At 48.9% G+C, this 26,230-nt stretch overlaps 1 protein-coding gene across 1 annotated transcript in view; it reads right to left on the bottom strand.

The window, feature by feature from the left end:
- Itga9 (integrin subunit alpha 9) overlaps nt 1-26,230 on the bottom strand; it is a 289,334-nt gene that overhangs the window by 23,315 nt on the left and 239,789 nt on the right. The window contains exons 24-26 of the mRNA XM_051202213.1: nt 10,529-10,654; nt 8,262-8,381; nt 2,780-2,881 (exon numbers count right to left, since the gene is read on the bottom strand). Coding sequence (XP_051058170.1) covers nt 2,780-2,881; nt 8,262-8,381; nt 10,529-10,654 — 348 coding nt within the window. The remainder of the gene's footprint in view (nt 1-2,779; nt 2,882-8,261; nt 8,382-10,528; nt 10,655-26,230) is intronic.

Below are 26,230 nucleotides of genomic sequence, written 5' to 3'. Positions count from 1 at the left end.
TTTCTCTTTAACTTTTCTCTCTTACCCCAACTCACTCTCTGGGAAGTAAGTTGGGTTGAGCTGAATATGAAAGCCAACGTGTTATTGGCTCTTCACAACCAGCCCTTTGGCCTTGAAACTGTATGAAACCAGATAAGCACCATTAAAGTTAATCTTGGCTGCTACTCCTGGTAAGTGTGGTGGTTTGGATAAAAATGGCCGCCATATGCTTGAATACCTAGTCCGCAGCTGTTAGCAGTGCTTGGGGAGGGTTAGAAGATGTGGCCCTCTTGGAGGGGGTGAGCTTTCGGGTTTCAAAAGTCTCCACGATTCCCAGTCACCTCTCTCTGCCTTATGCTTGTGGATCCAGATGTGAACTATGAGCCCCCACACCACTGCCATGCCCTCCTGCCTCCTGCCATGATGCCTCCCGCCATGATGCTCACGGACTCGTGCTCTGATATTGTCAGCCACAAATAAACTCTCCCTCTTACAAGTTTTGCCTTGGGTGTGATATCTTACCACAGCACTAGAAGAGTAATTGAGAGTAAACATCTCTGATGGGTCCATTAAGGAGCAAGTCTTGAAACAAACAAACAAAGAATCTACAGTATACGTCTAGTGACTGACAGATAACCTGTAGTACCACTGCATCATAACATGTGTGCAGAGGATGGACCTTGGGGTAGGCCACTTGCCTGACATGTTTAGGGCCCCAGGCGTGATTCCCAGCACTGGGGGCGGGGCGGGGCGGGGTGGAGGAGATGACACAAGGAAAAGCATTTGAGTTTCCTAATTCATCATCATGTATGTATTCTATTGATGGTTAAAAACTGGGTTGTGTCCCTCCTCTCATCCATGCCCTGCTGGATGGCAGACGCAGACGCACCTCCTCATCGGTCCAAGGCCACAACAACTGGTACCTAATCTGCAAGGCTGTGACATTTCACCTGATTTAAGCCTGCTGGCCAGCCTCTGTGGAAATCCCCCTTCAGACTCGCGGTTGACGGAGGCCAGATGCTCAGAAGAGTCACACGGGGGAAGTGTACTTACTTCTTCTAAAACCAGAAGTCTTCCTACTCAGAGAAGACTTTTTTTTTCCCCTACTAGGAAAGTTGAGAACACACCGAAGCATGGAATCTCTGTTTATGGACCAGAAGGGCGGCGGTGGAGGAGCCTTCAAGAAGGGCGCTCTTGGGATTCTCACTGTGTGCTCCTTCCCCTCCCTAATGGGAGCATGAAAAAACCCAACAACAGCTTCTTGCCAACGCTTGATAAGGAGAGTATCACCACAGCACTCAGGACAGAAGAGTCAATACTTGATGCTGTACCGTGCTTCCCGGGTCCCGGGGTGAAGACCACGCATCCAGTGCTTTCTCTCTGTTGCACACCCATTGCTTGTCTCTGTTGGTGGATGCTGGGCGTGTTTCATCCTGTAGTGATCTCTAAGCAGTGCTGTGACAGTGAGCAGGGACCATTGCTCTCTCATGGTTTAGGTACAGTGCTGAGCTAAGTGGCCAGAGCGCAGAGAGAAAGAGACTCGTGCCAACCCCTGGTTGTGGAGCCTGAGTTGTGGAGGACTTGAGTTTCGTCCTAGGCAGCTGGTCCATGTGAAAAGAGGTCAGGACTGACACCGTCCCTGAACTGGTGTGGGAGGGCAGGCCCTCTCATGAACTGTGCTCCCCGCGCTTTTAGACACCCCAGACTGGCTGCTGCTCTCATGATGGACTCATGGGAAGAGGGACAGAGTGGGATGTCATCAGGGCTCACTGCTTTAGCTAGACAGGCTGGCCATGAAGCCCCAGGGGACGCTGCACTTCCCCAGAGCTAGGATTATAGGTGCACACTGCCACACCTGGCTTCTTACATGGGTGCCGAGGACCAGAACTCATCCATCATCCTGGCACTTTACCGACTAAACCATCACCCCAGCTCCTCACATCCCAGCGTTATGAAACAGGACATCTCTGATGTGGTTAGGAAAAAAGTTAACAATTTTTTTTTTCTGTGCAAGCACATAATTCTTCTTGAATTCGGTTCATAAGTTTGTTAAAGCATCACAGATTCTCCGAGAGGGGCCAAGTCTCCCCTGAGAGAAGGTAAAATGCCTGGGAAGGGACACTGAAGACCAGCAGGTTGTACAGCCCCTCAGCAGGACTGTTTCCCCTTCAACTCCCCTGGTTCTGCACTTAGGAAGGTGTCAAACAGTGGGCGGCCCTTCCCTCCCCAGGAACAAGTAAAAATACACAGAATTCCAAGGCCGTACTTTCTGTCCAGTGTCTCCTTCACTGGGTAGCTACGCTCTGAGGGTCACTGCCTAGTCTGAGGCCTGACAACTCTAAGGAGAAGAAGGGAGAGGGAGAGCATGAAGAAGGTTCTAGGTCTTGGCAGTTCAACATGGCTTTTTTAAGACAAGCAAGCAATTGTTTCCCAAGTTCCCCAGTGCTTATCCAGGGAACAGCATAGGCAGGGGAACAGAAGAGGTTTTAGGGAAGGGTCCAAGAGAGATTAAAAATAGCCCTGGCTTCAGAGTGGAAATCTAAGCCCTGCTGAGGATACTTCCAGACAGTTTTCCTTTGGCCAATCACTACAAGAAACTCTCGCATACCAACGGCGTCCTAAGAACAGTGTTAACACAACAACAGAACCATGAGGCCTTCCAGGGGGCCCTGGAAGCCAGAGCAGGCATGTCTTTGGGTCTATGCAAACACTTCATCTTGGCTTAGAGAATTTCTTTCCCCTCAGATCCCAGCTCCAACTCCGCAATCCTCTGAGGAGAGCTGTCTCGCCGCAGACTCACCTGGGTCTCTTCTGGGTTCCCGTTGGGTATCTCCACCACTCTCAGGGCGGGGTCCACCTTCACCTTGGCTCGAGCCATGAACTGGATGACAGAGGAACTGTCCTGTGGAAGAAATGACATAACTCATGAGGCTATTTTCAAATGACATCGAGAGTGAGTCGCCCACGGGAGGGGACATGCAGGGCTGAGCTCTCAGGGTCCTACGGAAACTCCAAACGCATTTCATCCCTAAACCAGCAGCTTCCCCATAGCAGGTACCCACAAAGACATGCTTCCAGCCTCTCTTGAGAATCCCTTTGGATGGCGGAGGGCACAGAGTCGCCGTTGAGTTTGCCAGTAAGGAACACAAGCAACCCTGTGTGCTGTGGTTTCTGAGTGGTTAGGGCCAGATAGCTGGTGATTGTTACCGACATATTCGCAGAGAGTGGAGGATAACTAAAACTGTTTAATCGTGTGCAACAAATCCCAGCCTGGCATTCCCCAGAAGGCATCTGATTCCCATTTTCTAGTCATCTTCTTGCCCTGACCACAGTCCTCAAAACCATGAAGGCTTAGCTATTCTTAACTCTTTCTTTGTCTTAAATGATGATGCTCTCTGGAGGCTGAAGCCACTGCACATCCGAAGAGGGTATCTGATGGAATGGTGATGGGGTGGGGTAAGGTAGGGGACATAAAGATCTAGTTTATAAATCAGGTCTAAGGGGCAAAGGGAGGGGGGAGGGGGCTCTGAGACTCTGCCTGTTGGCAAAAGCAGATAGAAGCCTTGCTGTAGGCTCAGTTTCAAAGCCACAACCCAGATAACAGGCACGTGGCTCCAAAGCAGGGATGCAGAAGACATGGGCTGGCAAAATTCGGGCCTCAGGAAAGGCCAGCATCCCAGGCCAGAGGGGACCTTGTTGATTGTGAGGTCCCCTCACTGCCCCTGTGGGATGGCTGGGCTCTGTCAGCCAGGTGTCTCTGTTCTCCCCATCTGCTCTGACTTCCTCTGTCACTGGAGGGGGACACTATGGTTTGTACATGTCCCTAGAATTCAAGTGTTGGCAGTTCAGTCCCTGGAGCCATGAGCCTGCATGTGGGATTCAGGGCTAGGCTTTTGGAAGTTAGATTAGGCCAAGTCAAGACGGTGCAGTGTCCATGTGCTGTGTGGCAGCTTCCTGGGACTGAAACCTTCTCTCCAAGAGGGAGTAGATGCTCATGTGATGCAGAAGGTAAAGGCGAGGTCCATGTCTGGGAAAGTGAAACTAGAAAGATCCTGGAAGCCTCTCCCAGCTTTATAAAAGGAGCAAGCAGCTGCGGGGATAGGGGAGCCCTGGGAAGGGGACTCTGACCAGCTGTGGTGGAGCTGCCTGCAAGCTGGGCACAGAGCTCAGGCTGCAGAGTCTTTGTGGTGCCACCTGTACCAGGGCGGGGCTTTCAGTGATGCAGGGACTGTTTGCTACTTTGTGTCATCCTAGCTGCTCTAAGTGATGGCTCATCTACATTCCAGTAGAAGCCACAGCAAATACTCCTTGGGTCACCAAGTCCGAATTGGCCCAATTGTTACTTTGGTCTGTTGTGGGTTTCCTTTCCTCTGTGTGTGTGTGTGTGTGTGAGAGAGAGAGAGAGAGAGAGAGAGAGAGAGAGAGAGAGAGAGAGAGAGAGAGAGAGAGAGAGGAGTCTTGTGGTGGCTAAGAGGAGAGACCTGGGCTCTCACGGTGTGAGACCGCCCCCCCCCCCCATTTTACCACCTCTCACCAGAGGCCAAACCTATGCACCATGCCCTTGAACTTCAATGTCATTGAGATAAAAGGGGCTTCTACTATTTATATGTTACCTGGTCTCACGCTCCCCGTGATACTAACAGAAAATGGGCAAACAGCATCTCACCATCAGCTGCCAGCACTGACCTTCATGGCCTAAATGATGAAGGCCTTTTTCTCTAGCCGTAAGCTCCAAGGGGACCTGGAGCTCATCACCCAGGAACCACAGACTACCCTGGAGTGGCATAAGGGGGCTTTTGATGGTGTACTTTACCTGAGGGGTGTGTAGAAATTATTTTTCTACAGCTTAAGAGTTTTACAGACAATGTATCACTTGTTTGAATTAGTGAACTTTATTTGGTGTTTGCAGACTCTCACAGGAGTGCTGGGCTCCTTCCTGTGTGAGCTCTACTTGAATTGCAAAGCTGTATATGCACGGATCAAATCTAACATTGTTATTAAAAATTAATGTTATTATGTATATTTATGTGTGTATGTGGTGGGTATGTGCGCCTGAGTGCATTTGCCCGAAGAGGCCAGAAGAGGGTGTTGGTTCCCCTGGAGCTGGAGTTACAGGCAGTTAGGAGTCACCATATGGGTGCTGGGCACTGAGCTCTATCTGGTCCTCTGGGAGAACAGTCAGTGCATTTGACCGCTGTTATCTCTCTAGCTCTCCCATTTTCTTTACAACCCCCTCCTTAATAAAAATACATTTTAAGATGTTTCTTGGAGGACAGTTGTTCAAAAGAATATTTATGCTTCATACAATCTTCTAGCAATTCAGGAGTTTTTTTAAATATTGGTTTCATATATCCTCTATTTATTTTACATTTAATTAACTAGATAATTAATTTGTGCAGGAGTGTTGGTTGTCCCGTACAGGCCATAGCCCACACATGTCAGGACAGTAAACAACTTTCATTGGTCAGTTTTTTTCCTCGCATCATGTAGATTGTGGGGATGGACCATACGTAGACGGGATTGGCAGTGAGCGCCTTTACCCACTGAGACAGAAAGCCGTCCTCTGATACTGCATTTTCTATTATGAATCATCATTAGCGCCACCTTAGATATTAACAGTGACAGTGACGGTAAGGTTAAAGGCCACACAGATGAAGGGCTGGCATAGAGCAGGCCCCTGGTGGCTGTGAAGAAGGCCTTAGGGACACTTCCAAAGAAATCCAATCCTTCGATGATTTAAAAAAAAAAAAAAAATCAGACCCAACATTTCAAATGAAAACTCATTGAGGTTAAAACAATAAAACCTCAAATTCCCTTGTCTGGAGCCAGACCTTGAGGTCAAAGGAAAATAAACACAACTCTAGGCTGGGATAGGCTGAGACCAGCCACAAGATCTGTATTCATCCAAGTCCTCGGGGAGACCCTGTGGCCCGGGGGCCATCTGGTTGACCCCAAAGACATTGTGCTGGGCTCCAAGCTCCTAACACTGTTTCAGACTCAGAGGCAGCTGAGCCCCATGTGGCCTCCAAGCCAGTTTTGTCACAGACTGCACGCTGGACCTAAGTTCCTGCTGCAGGGCCACTCAGAACCAGCCTCCAAGGCCCTGTGTGGCATCCCAGGGCTGTCATCACCCTTGCCTGAGGCTCCATTGGTTTGGGTGACTCCATAACAGTTACTGGGATATGGACCTTGGTAAGTCTGGGAGGATGGTTATTCAAAAGAAAATTTCTGTTTCATAAAGTTTTCCAATGGTTTTGTAATTTTGGTTTCATGCATCCTCTATTTATTTTACATTTAATTAGCTGTTTAATTAATTTTGTGTGGGACTGTTGGGGGTCCTGTACAGGTCATAAGCCTGCATGTCACTCACTGGTCACTAGGGAGAGATGCCGAACCACCAGCTCGGAGCTGTTCACAGTTACACCCAGCCCCCGGGACTGAAGGTCAAGCAGGGGCCATGGACAGAGGGTGCAGATGGCTGAATGGTTTTCACTGTGTAGTGCCATTGCTCCGGAGACAAGTGAGCGTCATGGGAAATACAACTGTCAGCAGCACGGGCTAAGAAAGGCAGCCAAGTGTGCAGACTCGGGGACCCGTGCAAGGCAGGGTCTTCTTGGAAGGAGATGTGGAGTATAGCTCATGCCCAGCCTCCTTCAACACTGTCCTATAGAAAGTGGGTACACCACAGAAGCCCTGAGTGTGAGCCCAACTTCTCCAAAACGGTTTCTAAACTGGGGAACCCAGATGGTGTCCAGCTCCCTATGGCATGTGGAGACTGTAATAGCTTCAGAGAGGTGGGGGGGGGACACAGAACAAAGCCAAACCCCATCCCCTGACACCTGCATCTTCTCAGGCAGGCACACCACGGCTGGCTCTAATTAAAAGCTGGCCATGAATGAGATGCTTCTCACGGTACTCAAGTGTGGATGGCTTCACACACATCATGCACAGTTGGTCTTCCCAAATAAAAATGCATAGGAGGTCTGAGGCTAACAGGTGTATTTTACCTTCATATCTAATTATCCTATAGCATTCTGTGGCACAAAGCCTCTCACACTCAGGAAGCTCTTACCTTAAAGTGAATCACAGTGAATCTCTATTAACCCTGATTTGCTGAGAGATTTGGAACCATACTTGATAAACCCATAGTGGCAGAGTGATCTGTGACTCACAAGTCCAACTCCTTTGAGGGTTCATTTGAACAAGCAATCCGGCAAATCTGGCCCTCTGCTTGTTTATGTAAATAAAGTTTTATAAGGAACACAGCCATGCCCTGCATTTGAATATTGCCTGTGGCTGCAGGCAGAGTTGAATGGCTGTAAATGACTTAATTAGCATGTGCATCTGTGCCACATGCACCCCAGCATAGCTATGAACATGGAGAGTCCAACACAAAGTCAACTTATTTAAAACATTGATAGCCCTTGACAGAAAAGGCTGGCGTCTTTGATCAAAAACAAAACACAGTCCCCAGATCAGCAGAATTTGTGAGCTTTGTCAGAATGGCAGCATCTTAGATTCTAACCCCAAAGAATCTGAGGTATGTATGTATGTATGTATGTATGTATGTATGTATGTATGTATGTATGTGTCTGTCTATCTCTCTATCTTGTACACAGTGTCTGGCTGCATGTATCCCTGCAGGCCAAAAGGGGGCACCAGATCTCATTACAGATGGTTGTGAGCCACAATGTGGTTGCTGGGAATTGAACTCAGGCACTTTGGAAGAGCAGGAAGTGCTCTTAAACACGGAGCCATCTTTCCAGCCCAGAATCTGACATTTTATGTACACACACACACACACACACACACACACACACACACACACACACACACAACTTGTTTTTTTGAGTCAGAGTTTCTCTGTGTAGTCTTGGCTGTCTTGCAACTCACTCACTCTGTAGATCGGGCTGACCTCGAACTCTGAGATTCACCTGCCTCAACCTCCCAAAGGCATGCACTACCACACCCTACCCACTAGCTCAAAGAAAATCAAAGAATGACAAAACGGATGGGCAGACGAGAATACGGGAAGCTGGTACAGATGATGACTGGCCAAGTCTGTATGGAGCGCAGTCCCAGCGTTCCGAATTTCTAATATTCTCAGGTGACACCAGTCCTTGGCTTAATCTTGAACCCTGAGTGTTCGATACTGTTTATTGGCCACGCCTGGTGGTAGAATCGCCAGTTGTGGGGACAGTCTGACAAGGAGCAGCTGGGGTGTCACGGGGAGCTGACCCCGGGGGTTCTGGGTAGCCCCAGCGGCGCGGTCCGGGACTCACCCTCTTCAGTATTTCCGTGTTCAGCAGCATGTACAGGTCGATGGTGCGGCTCTCTTCTCTTGGAAGAGCGCTAAGGCTGCAGCGCACTGTGAGGCAGAAACTCCCGGGCTTTTCACAGTCCTACGAAGAAAATATCCAGACGGAATGAAGAAATGGACACCATGGTCTACAGAGCAGAGCACCCTTTGTGGTGACTGTGGTGATTCCAGGATAAAGACCTCAAGAGGAAGAGGCGGGGCCTGGGGAGTGGCTGATGGCAGACCCCGCCCAGTATTCCATCCCCAGCTCCAAAACATGGAGTATAATAGGACTTAGGCCTGTTCAGTCACCAAATACATTTATCCCATAAAGTCATTTATTTAAAAAAAAAAAAAAAGTGATTTTTAAATAAGTATGCTTTGCGGGGAGGGGTTGTGTAACCTGAACTATTTCCCTGATTTCTTCTGTTTAAAACAACATCATACAATTCTATTACTGTTATTAACATATAAATTGTATTGCTTTAAAGAATAGCTTAAAACAAACAAACTATAACATACCCTACCAAAAAACCCCAAAGCTAAAGATGTAATTATGTTCTGTCACCTCCAGAGGGCGGTAGAAGGATTTCCCACCTGATGGGCGGGCGCCTACCAGTTAATCCTACTGAAAGGTTGTATCTCACAAGGAGAATCAATTCTCCTCAAAAAGAAACATTTACATATCCTGATGTACTTTTATGAGTTTTGAACAAGAATGCTTTCCAGCCACATCCAATTCTGCGAGAGCTGTGGCAGGAACACATCATATGCCTGTTTCCAGCGGAGACACATAGGCTGCCAATGGAAAGTTTATTCCCAATGACCCAGGAGGAATTTTCCTTTTGTGGGTTAAAGTGTATCTTTGTAAGCATGTATATGTACATACATACATACACACACATGTGTGTGAAGCTTATCTTTCAGGGGACATTTCCAGCCTGACATGGAGTTGTGTGTAGCATACAGCCAGATGTCACTGTATCCAATTGTCACCTAGAGCCTTTAAAACAATGGGCCACCCTTGCTACGGCTGCCACTGTTCGGCTTGACATAATGGAGACTCCTAGGGAGACAGTCTCAGTGAGGGACCGTCTAGGTCAGGGTGGTCTGCAGAAGGCTGTCTCCTGTGGAAGGCTTGCCCACTGTGGGCGGCCCCGTTCCTAGGCAGGGGTCCTGACTGTGATACAGTAGAGACAATGAGCCAAGTGCAAGCAGGAGCTTGTTAATCCTTTCCTTCTGCTTTTTTAGCTGAGTCATGACTAAGTGTCATGTGACTTTCTCCTGGACAGTGCCCTGGGAACCGTGGGCTAAAATTAACCCCTTTTCTCCTAAGTCACTTATGCCGGGGTGTATTTGTTACAGCAAGTGGAAAAAGAAAAAGAAAACCCAAACCTCTAATATTAAACAGTTGGGCTTCTCTGAGTGGGTGGGAGATGTACCCAAGTGAGGGGTGGGGTGTGCCTAAGTGGAAGAGCTAAAGACATGTAATCAGGATATGGGAAAAGGGGGTTTTGGAAAAGCCCGGATGAGGTAAAATGGCAAAAAGAATTGTAAGTAAATACCTTGATATGTTTTATGTATATTTTCACCTGTAGAAACACCCTGATCATGCTACAGAACATCTTTGTCACCTTCATTATTTCTGAGCTTCTTAGACACAAATGTTCCTTTATTCTTGACCTCTTTCATTTGGCGTAATTTCTGTGAGACTTACGTATCTTACACAGTATATGAAACAAGAGTAGTTATATTCTATTTTTCATCGTTCTATAATACCCCTGAGCATGAGTATGAATGACTGTTTACTCATTGTACTATTGATAGGTATCGGAATCGCTCTGACTTTGGCTACCGTAAAATTGCTTCAGACATTGTTGCGTCTTTGAACAACACTTGCATTCACTTCTTGGAGACAGACCCAGAAATGCACATTTAATTCTAAGAGGAATTTCTAGGAGGTTTCATCGGTGTGTTGTGTAAGAACTATGACACCTTTGTGGATTCCTTCTAGGAGGAGAAATCATGTACATCCTGCTTGGTGGGCTGTGAAGGTTTTCATGTAACATCATGATTGAAACCCTGGGTGGAAAAACAGGGTTCAGTCATAGTCTTTGAGTCTCGTTGAGGGGGCTGATGAAAACCAGACTTGAGAAGTAAATGCCAAGCAGAAGACTGGCCTTTCCTCTCTGCCATGCCTTCCCTGCGAGCCCACCATCATTGTCACAGTTGTGGTAGGCAACTTCTTACCAATACTTTCCTTCCAGATTTGGCGAAGAAAGCAAATATAGTATGGAAGATATTTTCTTGTTCTTGAGGGATGATGCAGGGCGTTGGGTTCCTTTGGAAAGAGCAGTTGCCCTTTTCCTGGCTCACCTGGAAATGGAGAGGGACCCGTGAGAACCAGCAGCCTAACCAACCTAGAATCATCCTGCAATCGCAGAGTGCGCGTTCTCCCGGCCATCATTCTCTAGAAGGCAAGGCTGGTTGGTGAGACAGGATCCTAATCATGTTTCTCAGTCTGGCTTTGAACTTCTGGGTTCAAGATAGCCAGCCCCCTGCTTCAGTCTGTCTAGCAGCCAGGACCACAGGCTAGCACCACAGCTTTGGCCGAGAAGTGTTTGAGGCAGAGGTTATGACAGAAAACGTGGCCATTAAGTCCTCAAATAACTGAGCTGAGATGAAATGTGACATGCAAACGAACAACTAACTCTAATCCTCCCAAGCTTGTTTACATAATTCCTTTCAGGGGGGCATTTCGGAGGCAAAGAAGTTCAAGTCACTTGTTAACAGAGTCAAGAGCCCTGCTTTGGGGCTCAGGTCTTCTGGGACCTCAGGTCCTATCAGAATATAAGTGGGGCCTCATGCATGGCCCACTGCTAATAGTTTCTAGAATGTTCCACAAAGCCACCAGGATGCTGTAAAACCCCTTGAGATCTTGAGAGGTATAAAGGCCATCAAGGATTTCTCTGAGTCCTCATTTCTGCTCCAACTGCAGTATCAACCACATGCTGGGTACCTGAGGCTTAGTATCAACCACATGCTGGGTACCTGAGGCTTGGTATCAACCACATGCTGGGTACCTGAGGCTTGGTATCAACCACATGCTGGGTACCTGAGGTTTGGATTTGTGGGCTCTTGCTCTTAGCTCATCTTTTTTTCACTCTCCAGTACGTGGGACTTCCCTTCCCCTGCTTGTCCCTTGAGTGGACAGTGCTGACAGGCCCAAAGGACACAGCCTTCTGCATAGAAGCTCAGGTGAAGACCCCCCCCCCAGGCCTGGCCATCATTCCACACATTGGGTCTACACCTAGAAAGGCTCTGAGCCTTGTACGACAGACACACTCACCCTCTGCTCTGAAAACTGGTGCTTTGGGGTTCCAGGCAGGGAATCTGATTGCCAACCTACCCCAGCTGGTTTCACACAAGAGCTCCCATTGGGAGAAGATGGCACTGACATTGGTCACAGAGGTCAGCAGAGAGGGGCAGGGGGCTGGGAGGGGCAGAGAAGGGGTGAGAAACAGCCAGACCTTGGTATCAACCTGGAGAGGCAGAGTCACAGCTCATAACTCAACTTTTTCCTTCACCCCAGGGCATCTCTGGGGTGGCGTGTGAACGGGGCGTGTGAACGGGGAAATGACCGTCAGGCCACCTGATGCCTTGTGACAGTGAACCCCCAGTGGAATGTGGAGACAGGAAGCAGAGAGCGAATTCTAGTGGATGAGAATCTTGGCTGTTGTGCCCCAACTGTGGTTATATGGGAATCATTTTAATCAGGAAATAACCGGCCTTTCTGGGAGGCTCAGGGTGATCTTGTTTCACCAAGAGAAGGAAGGCTCCGAGGTCTCCATAGGGTCTGATCTGGAGCATCTAAAATTCAGTCAGTCAGTCCCTGACCAGGGTCACTGCAGGGTAGGAACTCTCTAGACAGGATGGGTAGATCATAGTCACAGACATTAACACCCGAGTCCAGCTCTGGACACCTTTCCAGTTTTAAGATTTGATTCACAACAGCCCCACGGGACAGGGCCGTATCTAGTGCCATGTTAAAGGTTGGAGATACACAAAGACAAGAGGGAGGCAGAGCAGCAGAGGAGCCCTTGCGAGCAGGCCACACCCCAGTACCCACAGTCCAGCACTTGGTACAGGGGCAGAGGATGGAGTGTGGTGGGAGTCAGGGAGGGCAGTCATCCATCCTCTCTGTACCCAGAATTCTTCACGGTGACTCACCCCGGAAAAAAACAAGCTGACTCCTGGCCAGCCCATGGGAGGTTGGAGAGCCTGCAGGCTGGGAGGCCAGGCCACTCTGTCTCTGGGGTTGGAAGGGGAACAGAGCACCCTGGAATGTTGTTTTTGGATGGCAGTTCCCAGATCAGGCAGTCCTTGGCCTCCGCTGACAGATAAGGGACTTGAGGCCTTAGGTTCTGTGACTGGTCCAAGGTTGCGTGGTTGGTTGTTACCAGCAGCCCAACCCAGTAAAAGGAACTCAAAGAGCAGATGCTACCCACAGGCGACTCTCATCCCCTTCCCTTTCCCAGTCTCCCTTAACATCGCTAGCAGCATAACCCCAATGCTTTTACATATGAGAAAAAAAAATTCTTATCTTCCTGGGGCTGGCTTATTTCATTTAACACGGTAGCCTCCAATTCCATCCTTTTCCTGTGTTTGACAGAGTTCACTTATCTTTAAAGTTGAACGAACCTTACTATGTCCACACAACATTCTTTTTTGAGACCAGGTTTATTCTGTGTAGCCCTGGCTATTCTCGAACTCACTCTGTTGACCAGGCTGGCCTCAAACTGAAGAGATCCAACTACGTCTGCATCCCGAGTACTGGGATTGCAGGGGTGTGCCACCATGTCCAGTTATACTCTTGAATGCTCAGTGGTACCTGGCTATAGCCTAGCTCTGTTGCTATGACAACTTGGGTCTCTAGCGCCTTGGTTTTCTTATCTACAGAGTTAGCACAGTGGCCTACATGGTTACTTGTAGGAGCTGATCCCATGAGTCTAGGATCATATACACATCTTCCATGGAGCACGGGGGCTACCTAATGCTTTTGTAAAAATACTTCTTTGTGTATGTGTGTGGAGGGAGGCCGGAGCTGGTTCTTTTATATCAGGTGGGTTCTGGGAATCAAACTCAAGCCTCTTTATATACTGAACCATCTTCTTGACCTAGGGTCACCTCATCTTCCATTCCGAAGACAAATATTTGTTGAGACCCCACCCCACCAGCTGGTTAGTTTTGTCTAAGTGATACAAGTTAGGGTCTACCTGGGACATTGAAGTTTAGCCTTGGGCAAGCCCATCGGGGATTTTCTTGATTAATGATTGATACGGAAGGGCCCAACCCACCGTGGGCAGTGCCATCTCTGGACTGGTGGTCCTGGGTGCTTCATGGCTGGGAGGGCCATAAAGAGCAAGCCAGGAACAGCACTCCTCCATGGCCTCTGCGTCAACTCCTGCCTCCAGGTTCCTGCTTGAGTCCCTGCCCCTCCACAATGGACTGTAAGCTGTGAGCCAGATAAACCCTTTCCTTCTCAAATTGCTTTTGGCGATGGATGCTTATCAAAGCAAGAGAAAGCAAACTAGAATGTTCTTGACTGTAACCATCTTTGCTAAGTCACGGGACAATGAAGTGTCCTCTCATAATCTCACTAAGCACCCCCCCCCCCCCCCCCCGCTCATGTCCTACAGCCTCATCTTTGCTGCCTGAGGGCCCTGTGGCCTCTGCTCCTTGTTCGCCTCTGCTCACTCACTCTCATACTTTCCCAGACTGCGCCAGCCCCCCCCCCCCCGGGAGTCAGCGGAGGTCCGTGGCTGCTGGAATTTGCACAAAAGAACTTACCAAACCCACAACTGGGGACAAGAGGACATGGGGCACATTGTTGAGGCTGGATCCTGCTCGGGCAATTATTGAGGGGTTTCTGTTGTTATCTGCCACGGAAACCTCTGACCCCAAAGAAAACACTGTGTGGGCTGAAACCAGGAGATGGCGGTGATACAGGAGATTGTTAGAGCCTATGCTGTGCAGTCCAGGGAGACACATGGAGGGGCAGTCATCCTGGGTGAGTGGCTAGAAGCCGCTAGGGTGTCAGAGGATAGCGTCCTGTCTACTCTTAAGAGGTCTCACTTCACGAAACATGGGGCTTGGAGCCTGAAGTGAGGCTCACATCCTGGTGATGGCTCTGCCAAGGAAAAGCTGCCTTTCCTCTGTCCCCAGGTGCTCTATGCTGTGGTCAGAGGAAGCAGGACATTTCCACGACTGAGGCTCAGGACCACAGCATCTATTATGGCTCTGAAGAAGCTGCTTGCTATTGGGCTAGCCTTGCTGTTGGGCTAGCCTCGGACTGCTATAGCCCTCCCACTCGCCTCCATACCGGGATTGATCTTCTAGCTCCATCCTCTAGCCCATCTCCCTGGGCGCCAGGTATAGTTTACGGGCCTCTCTAGGCTGAGTCCAGATGTAAATGATAGTCCTAGTTCACAAGGCACTACTGTAACAGCTGGGGCACACACTGGATCCTTGCCACACCCACGTGAAGGGAGTACTGTCCTCAGAATGGAGACCATATGACTGTCAAAATGGAGGCACAAGAATGATCTAATTATCATATAAAAGCTACATATTTGTGCGCATGGTGTGAGGTTTCTTTTCTTAATTCATTATTTATTTATTTGTGGTGTGTGTGTGTGTGTGTGTGTGTGTGTGCACTTGGGTCTTATGAAGGCCAGAAGAGAGCATTATCCCTGGGAGTTGCAGTTGCAGACAGTTGTGAGCCACCCGATTTGTGTGTAGGAACCAAATTCAGTCTCCTACCAAGTGTTCCTAACCCTATTTCTCTACACCACCCCGCCCCGCCCCGCCCCGCCCCGCCCCGCCCCGCCCCGCCTCGCCCCGTGTGAGCTTTCAGAATGGGAATACAATGTGTGAGGATGTCATCAAGCACCTGGAGCATCTGTCACCTGGGATTTGTCTTCTGTGTTGTGGACAGTCAGCATCTTCTCTGTTCTCTGTCTCACTGCACCTCATCTCTATTAAACCATTTCCTCCTCCTCCTCACCCTTCCCCCGACCCATCCTGGGCTCTGGTGATGGCTGTCTCACCCACTACTGTGACAGCATCTTTCCCAGATTCCACCCGGTGAGAACATGCGCACTTTTTATCCCATGTCTGGTTCATTTCGTCTGACGTAATGTCCTCCCTTTTCAGCCACGTCGCCACAGATGACAAGGTTCTATTTTTGCTAGGGGCAAACAATCCTCCATTGTTAAAGTGGATGGGTGCCGAGGGTGCAGTTGGGGGTGACCAGGTTTAAGAGTGAGGCAGATGTTTCTCAGAGGCTTGCCAGGCAAGCCTGGCACCGGGTCTCTTTATTTGTTACCCACACTTGGCAGGCACAAGGATCTGAGAGCTTAGGTAGCCTGCCCTGTGCCTATAGCTCTGAGAGCCTGAAGCCCATCTCTCTGTTCCTGCAGGGTGTTCCCTGCCCCACCCCATTTCCGCAGTGTCCAGACTCTGGAGTGGGTGCTGTAGCCACCGACCTCACACCCTGACCACTACTGTCTGTCTATCCCCAGCCTCAGATCAAGCTTCCTGCTGTGACATAAACCTTTCCCACAAATTTCTTCCCTGACCAGGAAGGCAGCCCCCATCATGACCTGCATTCCTGACTTAGGGGAGCTGGCTGGCTCCCATGGATCTTGAGGAGGGGGAGGAAATCCAGGGAGAAAGGACGACCAAAGCCAGAAGGTACTCACAGTAGCCTTGAGTTCCACTTGGGACAAGCATTAAAGGCAGCAGGATTGGCCTGTGCAGAGGTGTGGTGTGAATGTGCCCCCCACATTCGCAGTAAATGTGCCCTCCCACATTCGCAGTAAATGTGCTCCCTGCATTCACAGTAAATGTGCCCCCTGCATTCACAGGTTGTTGTACCTGGAGATGAGACCTCAGAGAGGTCGCATGGGTCTCTACCTTCATTAATGAATTAATCCATTCAAGTACCGTGGGGCTGGTGGGGGTGTTATCTCTCTCTCTCTCTCTCTATCTCTCTATCTCTCTCTCTCTCTCTCTCTCTATCTATCTATCTATCTCTCTCTCTCTCTATCTATCTATCTTCCTTCCTTCCTCTCTTTCTTTCTTTCTTTCTTTCTTTCTTTCTTTCTTTCTTTCTTTCTTTCTTCCTCCCTCCCTCCCTCCCTCCTTCCTTCCTTTCTTTCTATCTATCATCTATCTATCATCTACTTATTGATTTTTGAGACAGGGTCTCACTATGTAGCCCTGACTGGCTTAAAAATCTCTATGCAGATCAGGCTGGCCTTGAACTCACAGAGATCTACCTGCCTCTGCTTCCTGAGTGCTGGGACTGAAGATGTACACTATGCTGTCATAACAGGTGACCCCCCCCACTACTCTGCAACAAGACTCCCTCAAGGTACAATGTCAGCACCGCACCCTTGACTGCAGCTTCCTGAACCATCTGCCACACAAACCTCTGCTCTTTATGTTGCCTTCCACTTTGCACAACTCATCTTAGAAGTGGGGTGCTCTGTAGAAGGAGGTGGGAGCCAGTGGGGGTCCTGAACCAAGGAGAGGTGTGTGTGACCTGAGGTGTGTGGATTCACCTGCCTTAGCACCGAGGAACCAAGTCTACTCAGGCCTGTAGTGTCTTTGCGCTTCCTTTTCTTTCTTTGTTTCTACATTGCTCTGGCTGGCTTGGAACTCACGATGTAGACCAGGCTGGCCTTGAACTCACAAAGACCTACCTGCTCCTGCCTCCTGAGTGTGCACCAACACACCCAGCCTTTTAATGAGCATTTCAACTGTGCATCTGAAGCTCGGACGCTAGCCCACTCTCCTGATCACACACCGGGCTGGCTGGGCTGTCATCAGCATGCGCCTGGCTCCACACCTCTGGTGCACAGTCAGTGATAGGCAATCAGAAGCCTGAACAAACTGAGCGTCACCCAGGAGCTCTGCCTGGAGCCATCCTCTACCCAGCCCTTGGGTGAAGTTGACTGCAAAGTAGCTGAGAGCTGACTGGATCGATGGAGCGGCACAGGTTCCTTTTTTTTTTTTTCATGACCATGTGTTTCCTGTTAACTCTTGTTTCTCTGTTGGCTGATATTCTGTTCCGTTACTTCTCTGGACCACTTTTTCCATATCACATTACACAACCACAGCTGATGGCAACTGGGTAAACATGACCATCCCCCCTCCTCCCCAACCCCCCACCAAAGACTTAACTGCTGGGCCTCTCTGAATTCTCCGAATTCTCATGAGCTTTGAGATGGGAAACCTGGAGAATGTTTTGAATGCCTGTTCTGCTAATTCAGTTACCAACTACCTACTCTGGGAACGAAGATAACAGAAGACATGGCAGACCCCCATCCACAATGAGGGGCAGGGCTTATTGTGCTCCAAAACGGTTGTGGTGACCTTCACTTTAGGACTCACCACAGTGCCTGAGAAGTTGGTTCATGACACCTGACCTAACCAAATGAGTCGATTGCATTCTGTTCCATTCAGCGAAAAGAGAGCTACAAGTATGTTACTGTCTCTAATTTTACATCTTGTATTAATTATGTCACTGTGGATGACTACCAGGTGTTTCTTGGTATTGTCTGATGAACAGTGAAAGATGATATCATTTTCCTAATGAGCCTAAGATCTGCAGGCTCAGCATCCACTGCAAACCGCATGGTGCTGTAGCTCCAGAGAGTCAGACGGAATCACCCCTGAGAAATTTGTTCTGCTTTTCCAGCTGGGACCGGGTGACTCCATGCAAGGCCAGGGACCAAAATGACAGTCTTGGTGAGTTCCTGATTGTGAATGCACCTAGCTGTATGTTACCCATGTTTTCAAAGGCTGAACACGTGTCTGAGTGTCAGGGTCCTCCCACTGAAAGGCAAGGGGGCGCGCAGCCATGGATTCTTACACTTGTGTGGAAGATCCTTTGGCATGCGACTTTGTGTATGTGTATATGTACACATTCCTACACATGTACATGTGTGTGTATGTGTGTCAGTGTGTGTGTATGTGTGTGCCAGTGTGTGTGTGTATGTATGTGTGTGCCAGTGTGTGTGTTTGTATGTGTGTGTGCCAGTGTGTGTGTGTATATGTGTGTGTGCCAGTGTGTGTGTGTGTATGTGTGTGCCAGTGTGTGTGTGTATATGTGTGTGTGCCAGTGTGTGTGTATGTGTGTGTGCCAGTGTGTGTGCCAGTGTGTATGTGTGTGTGCCAGTGTGTATGTGTGTGTGCACCAGTGTATGTGTATATATGTGTGTGCCAGTGTGTATGTGTATATATATGTGTGTGCCAGTGTGTGTGTATATATGTGTGTGTGCCAGTGTGTGTGTGTATGTGTGTGTGCCAGTGTGTATGTGTGTGTGCACCAGTGTGTGTATGTGTATATATGTGTGTGTATATATATGTGTGTGCCAGTGTGTGTGTGTACGTGCACGTGTGCACACACCAGAGGTCACGGGCAGGGATCTCTCGCAGTCATTTCCCTACCTTGCTCTCCTGAGACGGGCGTGGTCTCTCAGTGACTCTGGAGCTACTGGTCATCTAGACTAATTGGCCGGCATGCCCCAGGGATTGATTCTTGGATCCTTTTGTTACTGCCTACCCAGTTTGGGATTACTGGTGTACACGGCCATGTCTGGTAGGTGCTGGGAGTCTGAGCTCACTTCTCAGGCTTGTGTGCCTAGCACTTTACTGACAGAAACACATCTCCAGCCCCGAGTTCTGGTCTTTCTGATATTTATTTCTACGTGTAACTAGAGGTTGCAACACACAACCAGTATTCCAAAGAGGGAAGCTATTCCCACCATCACAAGCTCTATGAGGTAAGCAGACAGGAGGCTCTTGCCTCGCCCCCCCCTTCAGATCCATGTAAACAAGGGCCTCAAATACATGGCTCTGTTGTTGAAATGGAAAGGAGAAATGCAGCATAGGACAGCTGTCCACAGGGACAGCCCACTTGAAATCTGCAGTGCTTGGGACAGGTCAGGACCCTCAGAAAAGCTTAGTGTCCTTTAAGTCTAGCAAGAGGAAGACAGTAAGTTTCTTATACTCATTCGCTAGTGTGTGTCCTTGGAAACAAGGACCTTCACCAGCTCACTGGCCCAAGAGAGTAAATTTAAAACCCTGAAAATGTCCTAACTTTGACTTCTAATTGAAAACCATCTTCTAAAGAAAATACTCTGCTTTTCAGCTGTGTCCTGATCCCCAAACCATTTCACCGAGAAAAGCTGTGTTATGTCTGTAAGGTTAGGAGGTTACTGAGACCAAAGAGGGGACAGAAAAGGGAGGAGCCTGGATGTCAACACTCTGCAGGAAGCAGAGACTACAGCCTCTCTGGGTGCCTGCCATCTCCTACCCTATGGGGAGAATGCTTTATTTCCACCAGCTTTAGGGCTGGCTAGTGCAATGCTTTTGCCCTTAGTCCTGAACCCCCTTTCTCCCCTTTGGGGGTGATGAACCAACATGCTGGAAAGTCAGGAGTGCGGGCCATACCAGGCTCCCTATAAAAGAGAATTCATTTACATGTAATCAGAGAAAGGCAGGCCCCAGAGGGGGCCAGTCTCACAGGCTTGGGATGGCCTTTACTGGAGTTAAAGTGATGCAGATGGGAAGTAGTTTTAGAGATGAAGTGACAGGGAAGAATTTCCAGATGTGGCTGGATTGTCTGTAGCGAGAGATGGAGGCGTAAATACGTCATCTGAGCCCTTGACACGCAGGCCAGAAATGCTTGCCTTCCACAGATAACAAGATTCTTTGGAAGCAGCGTGGCCTGCTGATTTGGATAATGAATGACCCTGTCACCCCCCACCCCACCCCCACCCCCCTGGGATACAACGCAGACCTTGGGATTGTGTTAGTCTGTTTGAATTCCTGCCTTAGCTCTTGGATCCCTCCAGAGTAAGAGCAAAGCTTACATCCATCCGACTTGAAGAATTCCCCCTGCACCTGTCAAGCATACTTGATGATCCCTTTCTATCAGAAGCTCTGTAACTGCCTCCGTCATGCTCTAGCTAAACTCTTAGATAGCTTTTCAGAGGTGTGTGCTCACCAGAGTGTTAGAAAATGACACTGGTAACTGCTTCAATGAGTCTCGGGTTTCAGGGACGTCTGAGGTGCGCCTCGGGTCTAACGTCTAGGAAATTAAAGAGGAGGCAAATGTGGGTCCCCAGTGGCCAGGAGACCATTATTTCCCAGGGACTGGTAATGCCAAGGTAACTCCTTTTGGTCAGGAGGAATTTGGGGTGCACGTGAGAAAGCCATTCCCCATTTTTTGTGCGTTTCTGAGGCACACTCAATCAGGCCTCCGCAGGTTAAATAAGAACCATGTGTCTCTCAGCAGTGGCTGATGAGCTCTGTTTATCCTCAGTGAAATCTCTGTTACGGACTTCTTAAGAACCGATCCTGCCCGCACCAGCAAGGCTGGGGGTCACGTTTGTTTTAGGGGATGAAGGGAAATTGACTGTTTAATTGCCTACTTTTAAGACCTATTCATGTTGGGAACCAGAAAACACATGCTACCTAAGCAGCGGTACTCCAGTCGGCTCACCCAACGGCAGGGAGGAGTCTCAGCGGCTGAAAGCAAAATACACTCAGGCCCCATGACAAGGACAGCCACCCCCTGCTCAGCAGGAGAGTGGCACCGATGGCTTGATTTGTTCTTGATGTCTACACAGTTCAAAGGTCAGCTTCTGGCCTGTACCATGTCCACACATGTTCACACATGTCCACACATGTCCCAGGCTGGCACTAGTCCCCACCTTCCAGAGTGTGTGAGTGAAGCACATACACACACACATGGTAGGAACATACACTTTTGCCTTTTGGCCAAGCTCACACAGACAGAGGGCCCAGAAATGCTACTATCCCTCTAGAATTCAGTCCATGATCTCTCTTTAACTGTTGTTGCAGAGTTCAAGCAAACATTTCCGTTCTTTAAAGTATTTGGCTCCTGTTGAGAAAAAAGAAATTAACCCTTACCCCGACCTGCTTCTGAAACTTTACTATGTGCCTCACACCTGTACATAAAGAAGAAAAAGAGAAAAAAATGTAGATTAGGACCATTGAGAAGATCAGGTCCCCGAAGGGCGTGGCACTATTAGGAGGTGTGGCCTTGTGGGAGTAGGCGTGGTTTTGTTGGACAAGGTGTGACACTGTGGGGGCGGGCTTTGCGGTCTCATATGCTCAAGATACCGCCCAGTGTCTCAGACCACTTCCTGTTCCCTGCACGATGCAGAGCTCTCAGCTACTTCTCCAGCACCGCGTCTGCCTGCACGCTGCCATGCTCTCTGCCACGATGATAACGGACTGAACTTCTGAACTGTAAAGTGAGCCACCCCAATTAAATGTTTCCCTTATAAGAGTTGCCATGGTTACTGTGTCTCTTCACAGTTAGTAGAACCCCTAACTAAGACAGAAGTGAACTTTCCTATTTCTCCGAGCTCATACTTTTGTGCAGACCCCAAATGTGGACCTATACAGAAAACGGGGCCGTGCCCTTTGCTGCCATGATGTTTTGAATCTCCCGAGAGAAGACAGACATCAAATGTAATAATTTTAGTGCGTAACGAAGACCGATGGAAATGCCTCAGTGAAATGGAGCCAAGAGTGGGGATCACAGCCCTGGGGCTCGTGGCCAGGGAAGACTCCTTGAGGGGGCAGGCTCCAGACTCAGTCCTGCATTCTGTAGCACTGCACTGTCTATCTGAAAACCCTGATGGGGCATGTTTGTCTGTATAAACGTTTCTCTTATCGGTTGATGAATAAAACACTGTTTGGCCAATGAGGCAGGAAGATAGTGGGAGACGAGGAGACGAAGAGAATTCTGGGAAAGGTAGGCAGAGAGAGACCGTAAAGAGATGCCATGTAGACCACAAAGGAAGCAGGTGTGGGCATCCTCCTGGGAGATAAGACCATGCAGAGATACTTAGATTAATAGAAATGGGTTAATGATTAAGACAGAGCTAGCCAATAAGAAGCCCTAGCCATCAGACAACAGTTTTATAATTAATGTAGCATTCGTGTGTTTTTCTGGGGCTGAGAAGGGCGGCGGGACCTGGCAGGGGAAAAACTCCAGCAACAAAACCCAGGACGACATGATGAAGGAGAGGATCTAGGAGCTGGCTCTGGAGGGATGAGTGGAAAGGGAGAAGTTGTGAGCAAGGACAGCAAGTACACAGTGGCCTCAGCAGCCTCAAGGTTCAGCACGCTGGAAGGAGAGTCAGAAGAAGGTTAGGGTGGAGTAAATCTGGAACTGTCCAATTAGACTGGCTGGCCAGCAAGCCCCAGGGACCTCCCTGTCTCTGCCCCTCCAGAGCTGGGATGACGAGGGTCTATCTCCGGACCCTCCTTACTGATCTTTTTATAGAGACCCTCACAGGTCTCAGAATTTCACAAAGCAGTCGGGACTGGACACCTTGGATGAAGTTCTCCAACTGCAGAGCTACTTCTGGCTGTTGGAGGCTCGTGGTGAGGAGAGACAGAATAAAAGGCAATCTATATGTTGCTTAGTTTTGAATTTTTATTTTTATCTCTGGAGCCCATGGAGAAAACGAAAAGAGTGCCCTAGGATAGGAAAGAGAGAAAATAACTCTAATCTTTTTTTTTCCTTTGAAAAGAAGAGAGGAAAATGATTAGGCAATAGCTCAACTCCTCTAAGAGAGGGGATGAAGCAAGTGTTTTCCATTTTAGCTAAGAAAAGGTCAGAAGGGAAATGAGAGAGGGAGACCAAGGCTAGTCATAACAGTGGGATTTGAGGGATGCTCAGCTGGCTTAGCAGAGAACTAGCTGGAAATACGGTTCTGTTGTACTAAAAAACGGCATCTTGACTCCATTCTGCCCAAAGATAGAGGGCTACATCATATGGTCCCCAAGGCCACTCTCTCTCACTGCTGTGGATAGGGACTCTACACCTAGGCTTCTCCCTAGAGGGACCTCTCATCTAAAGAGCAGGTCTGGCACAGGGCAAGCAAGCTATTGAATTCCTCCTGGAGCAGGCTGAGCGGGGAGGGGTGGGGGATGCGGCGTGAGTTCGTGATGGGGTACAGTAGTGGGAATTAAAACAGAAATGTGAGCCACTCAGGTTAGATTTGGGTTATCCACTGGGCTGTTTTAAAGCACCAGGCCCTGCTTGTATACAAGCTGAGCCTCAGAAGCCTGCTGCCATGAGACTTCTTGTTGAGATTAGTATCCAAGCATAGCTAAATCGTAAAACCCAGGACATCTCTCACGTGAGAAACATCATTTTAAACACCAGTGTCACTGTCAACAGCCACTGCCAGAGAAATGGGTGACTCACAGGGCGATAGAGAACCCCCCCCCCCAAGACTTCTGAATGCCATGTCAGGGTCTTGAGGGGTGGGACTGGCACTTAGAGAAAATTCAACCAAGTCAGGACAAGGCAGAGACCACCCCACACACATGGCAAGGCCACTGTGCAGAAAGATCTCACTACACACCCACCCAGGGTTGCTTAGTCACCTACCCTAGTCACCTACCCGACAGGAGAGGCCTTGCTGACCACTCTCCCCCCTTCCTGACCCACCCTCCGCCTCCTTAATTTTCCTCCATAGCATTTGGCACCAACTGACGTGATGTGGGCTTATCCTTACTTTTTGTCTTCCCCTCCCAGGAACACAGCCCTTGACACGAGCTGGGTGCAAAGTACGTGTTGAATGAAAGGACACATGGCTTAAAAAAAGCATTTTCCCGACAGCCTAATTCAGCAGCAACTCTCATCACTGGGACAGCCAGGGAAACGCAAGCGTATTAGAAATTAGAATCCCTGTGGACCGGGATTCTCAAACGGGGATGTGCACGTGAACAACACAGGTGTCTTGTCCAATGGAGACTCGAGTCAGAAGGTCAGATGCAGCCCGAGTCTGCATTTCTACAGGTCTGCCTTCTAGATGGTGGCTGTGCAGCTGGGCAACATCATGACAGACAGACAGACGGAACGACATCATGTGGCCTGGCAGGGGGCCGTGCAGTCTGGTGGTCAAGAGTGAATACCAACCAGGTCCCTTATAAACTCAGACCCTGAGTGTCCCTTTAACTCTTTTCCATGCTTGTACGTCCTCACCGAGTTATGGAATCAGAAGAACTTGTCCTGGTACATATAGTACTTGACATAGTGGCCGTGAACTGCATTTCTCTGTGACACGTTCATTTCTCTCTCTCTCTCTCTCTCTCTCTGTCTGTCTCTCCCTGTGTGCACACGTGCATGCAAGTGTGCACATGGAGGCCAGAGGCTGACTTTGGGTACTATTCTGGTTAGCTTTAATTGTCAGCTTAGAATCTTCTAGAAGAAGCCTAGAGTCTCCTGGGAAGAAAGTCCCAGTGAGGAATTTTCTAGATCAGGTAGGTTGTGGGCATGCCCATGAGGGGTCTTCTTAATCGCATTAACTGAGGTGGAAGATCCACCCTGACCGTGGACAGTGCAGTTTTGTGGTTGGCCGGGCCTTGAGGTAACAAGTGTGAGGAAAGCCAGATGACTCCAAGCACAAGCAGTGAGCACCTGTTTATTCTCTCTGTTCTCGACAGTGGACACCATGACTTAAGTTCCTGCCTTGACGTCCCTGCAATAATAGCCTGTAGCTTGGAAGCGGGAGCCAAATGCCCCCCCCCCCCATCCCCTGCCTTTCTTCAAAGCAACAGAAAAGTGACTTCCTGTATCACTGTCTGCCTTATGCTTGAGACGGGTCTCTCCCTCAACTGTGAGCTTCCCAGTTGGTGACACTGGCTGCCCAGCTAGTCCCAGGGACCACGCTGAGTCCTTATCCTTAGTATAGGATATGGTATGCACAGCTGGCTGGCTTCTTCCTGGACGCTAGGGATGAACTCAAGGACCCAGGCTTGCATAACAATCACTCTGCTTGCTGAACTCTCTCTCGAGTTTGCAGTAAGTTCTAATAATATGAATTTAGTGTTAATGTCTTGACTCTAATAGCCCCCTTTCAGAACCGGAATGGAGTAGACACTTTGCCAGAACAGAAGGACTTATGGAATGCTGAGACCATGGTAATCCATATCTACTCTTAGAGGGTCGGACTTTTAGTGTAGATTAAAGTCTCTTGGAACAGACTCCTGTATTGGGTGTGTGTGTGGGGGTGGGATATGTGTGTGTGTGTCTGTGTGTGGGGTGGGGTATGTGTGTATCTGTGTGTGTGTGTGTGTGTTTGTGTCTGTGTGTGGGGTGGGGTGTGTGTGTGTGTGGGATGTGTGTGTGTGTCTGTGTGTGTGGTGTGTATATGTGTGTGTCTGTGTGTGTGTGGGTGGGATATGTGTGTGTGTGTGTGTGTGTGTGTGGTGTGTGTGGTAGTGTGTGTGTATGTGTGTGTGGTGTGTGTGCGTCTGTGTGTGTGTGTCTGTGTATCTGTGTGTGTGTGGGGGGCTGTCAGGGCTCATAGCTTCTTTACCTGTACCTGTAGTGTCTGTGGGCATACCCACTATTCTTCACGTGAGCCAACAGCATCAAGTCTTTTGATCTTTGTCAAAGATTAAGACCTCATTTTTAACTTGTGATGGTCTGAATTCAAGGGAGGAAGACCACGCTTACTTGCCACTTAAACTTCTCCTGTGAATTTTCTGCCTGCCCCACCCATTGTATGATTTTTGGCTTTTTCCTTGTTATTTTGAAAAATAAATGATATGTCACTTACCTATTAACTATGCTGCAAATATCTTTCCACCAAATATCTCTGGGCTTTATGAAGTATTTCGATGCTACAAACATTAATATTTTTATGGATTTACATCTGTGGCAGTGGTTTGAATGAGAAATGTCTCCCATGGGATATTCGAGCACTTAGCTCCCAGTAGGCGGCGCTGTTTGGGAACGTGGTGCCGGCCTGTGGGGCACTAGGGGCTGGCATTGCCAGTTCATAAGCTCGCCCCACGGCTCTCTACTTAGTGTTTGCAGTTGAA

The sequence above is a fragment of the Phodopus roborovskii genome, unplaced genomic scaffold (genome assembly GCF_943737965.1).
Source record: "Phodopus roborovskii unplaced genomic scaffold, PHOROB, whole genome shotgun sequence".
In the NCBI taxonomy this organism is placed as follows: Eukaryota; Metazoa; Chordata; class Mammalia; order Rodentia; family Cricetidae; genus Phodopus; species Phodopus roborovskii.
The sequence above is the reverse complement of the archived record's forward strand: the minus strand, read 5'-3'. Positions and strand labels throughout refer to the sequence as shown.